The following is a 2449-nucleotide window of genomic DNA, read 5'->3' as shown; positions in this document are numbered from 1 at the left end:
TTGAATATCACTCTTCTTAACAGGTAACACTGACTTACAGTCTCCCGATTCTCACTGACAGGAGCCAACCCCACAGACACACACATATTGCACAAAACCTGAATACAGGTTTCCACAGGGAAGGTTTCCACCCAGTCCCTGCTGCTCTGCAGAGGTTAGGGGACTGAAGTTCCCTAAGTCACTGTTCATTGTGATCCAGTGTTCCTCCCGCTGTGGAGGGACACAAGTCTGTCTCCTCACTTCAACAGCAAACTCCAGTGGCATCAGGAGACCTTGGTCATAGACAAGAATCATTCAATATGGCAGCACTTGTGGCAGCTGTGACTCCTCCTTTTTGGTGACAGATCTGAAGCCTTTACAAAGTCCTCAGGTGCTCAAAATGATATATGTCTTTTTTGAAAACAAATAAGCCAGAATCAGCCCACCCGTCCTCAGAAGAAACTGACCATGGTCACTCTTTTGAGAGGAGTTGTTACTTTTCAGGAGAGCTTGCTGTTCCCCTGCCAGTACGGCTTCTCTTCTACTTTTTTCTTTTTCCATCGGCAGAGAAGCAGCATCTTAAAGGTCTTCCTGAAGGTTCTGTTGCAGAGGGCGTAGCAAATGGGGTTGACAGTGCTGTTGACATAGCACAGCCAGTAGCCCAGGTGCCACAGGGTGACTGGGACACACTTGTCACAGAAGGTGGAAACCAGGACCATGATGTTATAAGGGGTCCAGGTGATGATGAAGGCCAGTAGGATGGCACTCAAGGTCTGGGCTGCTTTCCTCTCCTTGACAAGGACCATTCTCTTTCGTTTGGTCATTTGGTGGCTGAGGTTGGGATCCAGGCCTTTCGCTGAAGGGTCCTTGGACACTGGGAAGGAGCAGGGCATGATTTTCAACTTGTGACAGCCGTTGTTGGTCTCCTGGGTCCCATCAGCTTTTACCACCAATCGGAATTTATAGGCCATACATTTGTGACTCCTGGGTCTATGAGCAGCACCTGGGGACAAGAAGTATTTTTGGGTGTCATAGTCCTTTTTCTCAGTGTGAGCTTTCACAAAAGTTTCCTTGGGCTCTTCAGCACTGAATTCCTCCCTTGGGCTTTCCTTGGCCTGACTCTTGTAGACTACTTGGAAGACAGGGTCACTGGTGGGCTTGTCCTCATCCTCTGAGGAAGGGTAGCTACTACAGGTAGTGAGCTGCTCGACTTTGGCCCACTCGGTGCTTGGACCAGTGACTTGGGATGGCTTCCCAGTGGTGGAAGTGCTCCTGCGGGAGGATGACCAGGAGGCTTGGTTCCTTTCCCTCTGGGCCAGTGTGGGTCGAGGGCAGCTAAAGCAGGACCTCAGCAGAGCCTTATGAGCTGGCTTTCTTGGCTCAGCTTCAGCCATGGAGTCAGAGCCCTGGAGGTCAGCCAGGTCCTTGGTTCGCTTCTCTGTTTCCCGGTAGATTCGGCAGTAGAGGATCGTCATGACCGAAACAGGGATGTAGAAGGCAGCGATGGCAGTGCCGAAAGTGATGGTGGGCTCAGAGAGGAACTGGATCTGGCACTCATCCGGTGGCACTGTCCGCTCCCCAACCAGGTATTGCCAGCAGAGGATTGCCGGGGCCCAAAGGATGAAGGAGATTAGCCAGGCCAGGCCAATCATGATGCCAGCCCTTTTTGGGGTACGCTTGGCCCGATATGTCAGAGGTCTTGTGATAGAAAAGTAACGGTCAAAACTGATCACCAGAAGGTTCATGACGGAAGCATTGCTGGCCACATAGTCCAGTGCAAGCCAGAGGTCACAAGCCAGACTCCCAAGCACCCAGCGTCCCATGAGGATGTAGGTAGTGTAGAGGTTCATGGAGAAGATCCCAATGATGAGATCTGCGCAGGCTAAGCTGAGCAGGTAATAGTTGTTCACTGTCTTCAGTTGACTATTGACTTTGAAGGAGATCATGACTAAGACGTTGCCCACAATGGTGATCAGGCTTACCACAGCAGTCACAGCTGCGATGGTGATGACTTCCCACAACCCATGGCGTTCCAAAGGCTGGTGATTTACTGGGGTGTCATTGACAATGGTTGTATTGTGGTGAGATTCTCCTTCCATCCTGGTGCAAGAATTTACATTAGGATTAAGTCTTGGGTTCTAGACCGTCTCTTTTCTATCTCACCTCTTCTTGGCCAGCATCTGGAAGAGAGGGAAGTATATTAGCTCCGTTCACCAGCACAGATTTTTCTCCCCACCCATTGTTTATCATTTGAAATGGAATATTAAATGTTGTCACACACATATCCAGAGCAAGATGCTGAAATCCCTAAAGTTTTTATAACATTTTTGTAACCACATCATCCCTTTGCTTGTTACAAGTACCAGTGCCTGAGAGCTTTTTTGGTGCTTGAGGCTGTTGCCCTCTTGTGGTTGCAATAGGCAGTTTAAAGAAGAGGGCTGGGAAGACAAGGGGGAAGGGAAAGGAAATT

The 2449-nt window shown here is 49.7% G+C and overlaps 1 protein-coding gene across 1 annotated transcript; it reads right to left on the bottom strand.

Moving 5' to 3' along the window:
• CHRM5 (cholinergic receptor muscarinic 5) lies at nt 1-2089 on the bottom strand. The gene has a single exon (XM_042942519.1). The coding sequence runs from the start codon at nt 2076-2078 to the stop codon at nt 480-482; it is 1599 nt and encodes a 532-aa protein (XP_042798453.1). The 5' UTR covers nt 2079-2089; the 3' UTR covers nt 1-479.
• Nucleotides 2090-2449: the final 360 nt, after the last annotated feature.

This window comes from Panthera leo, chromosome B3, assembly GCF_018350215.1.
Source record: "Panthera leo isolate Ple1 chromosome B3, P.leo_Ple1_pat1.1, whole genome shotgun sequence".
Lineage (NCBI taxonomy): Eukaryota > Metazoa > Chordata > Mammalia > Carnivora > Felidae > Panthera > Panthera leo.
Note: the sequence above shows the minus strand (reverse complement) of the source record. Positions and strands in the feature narration are given on the sequence as shown.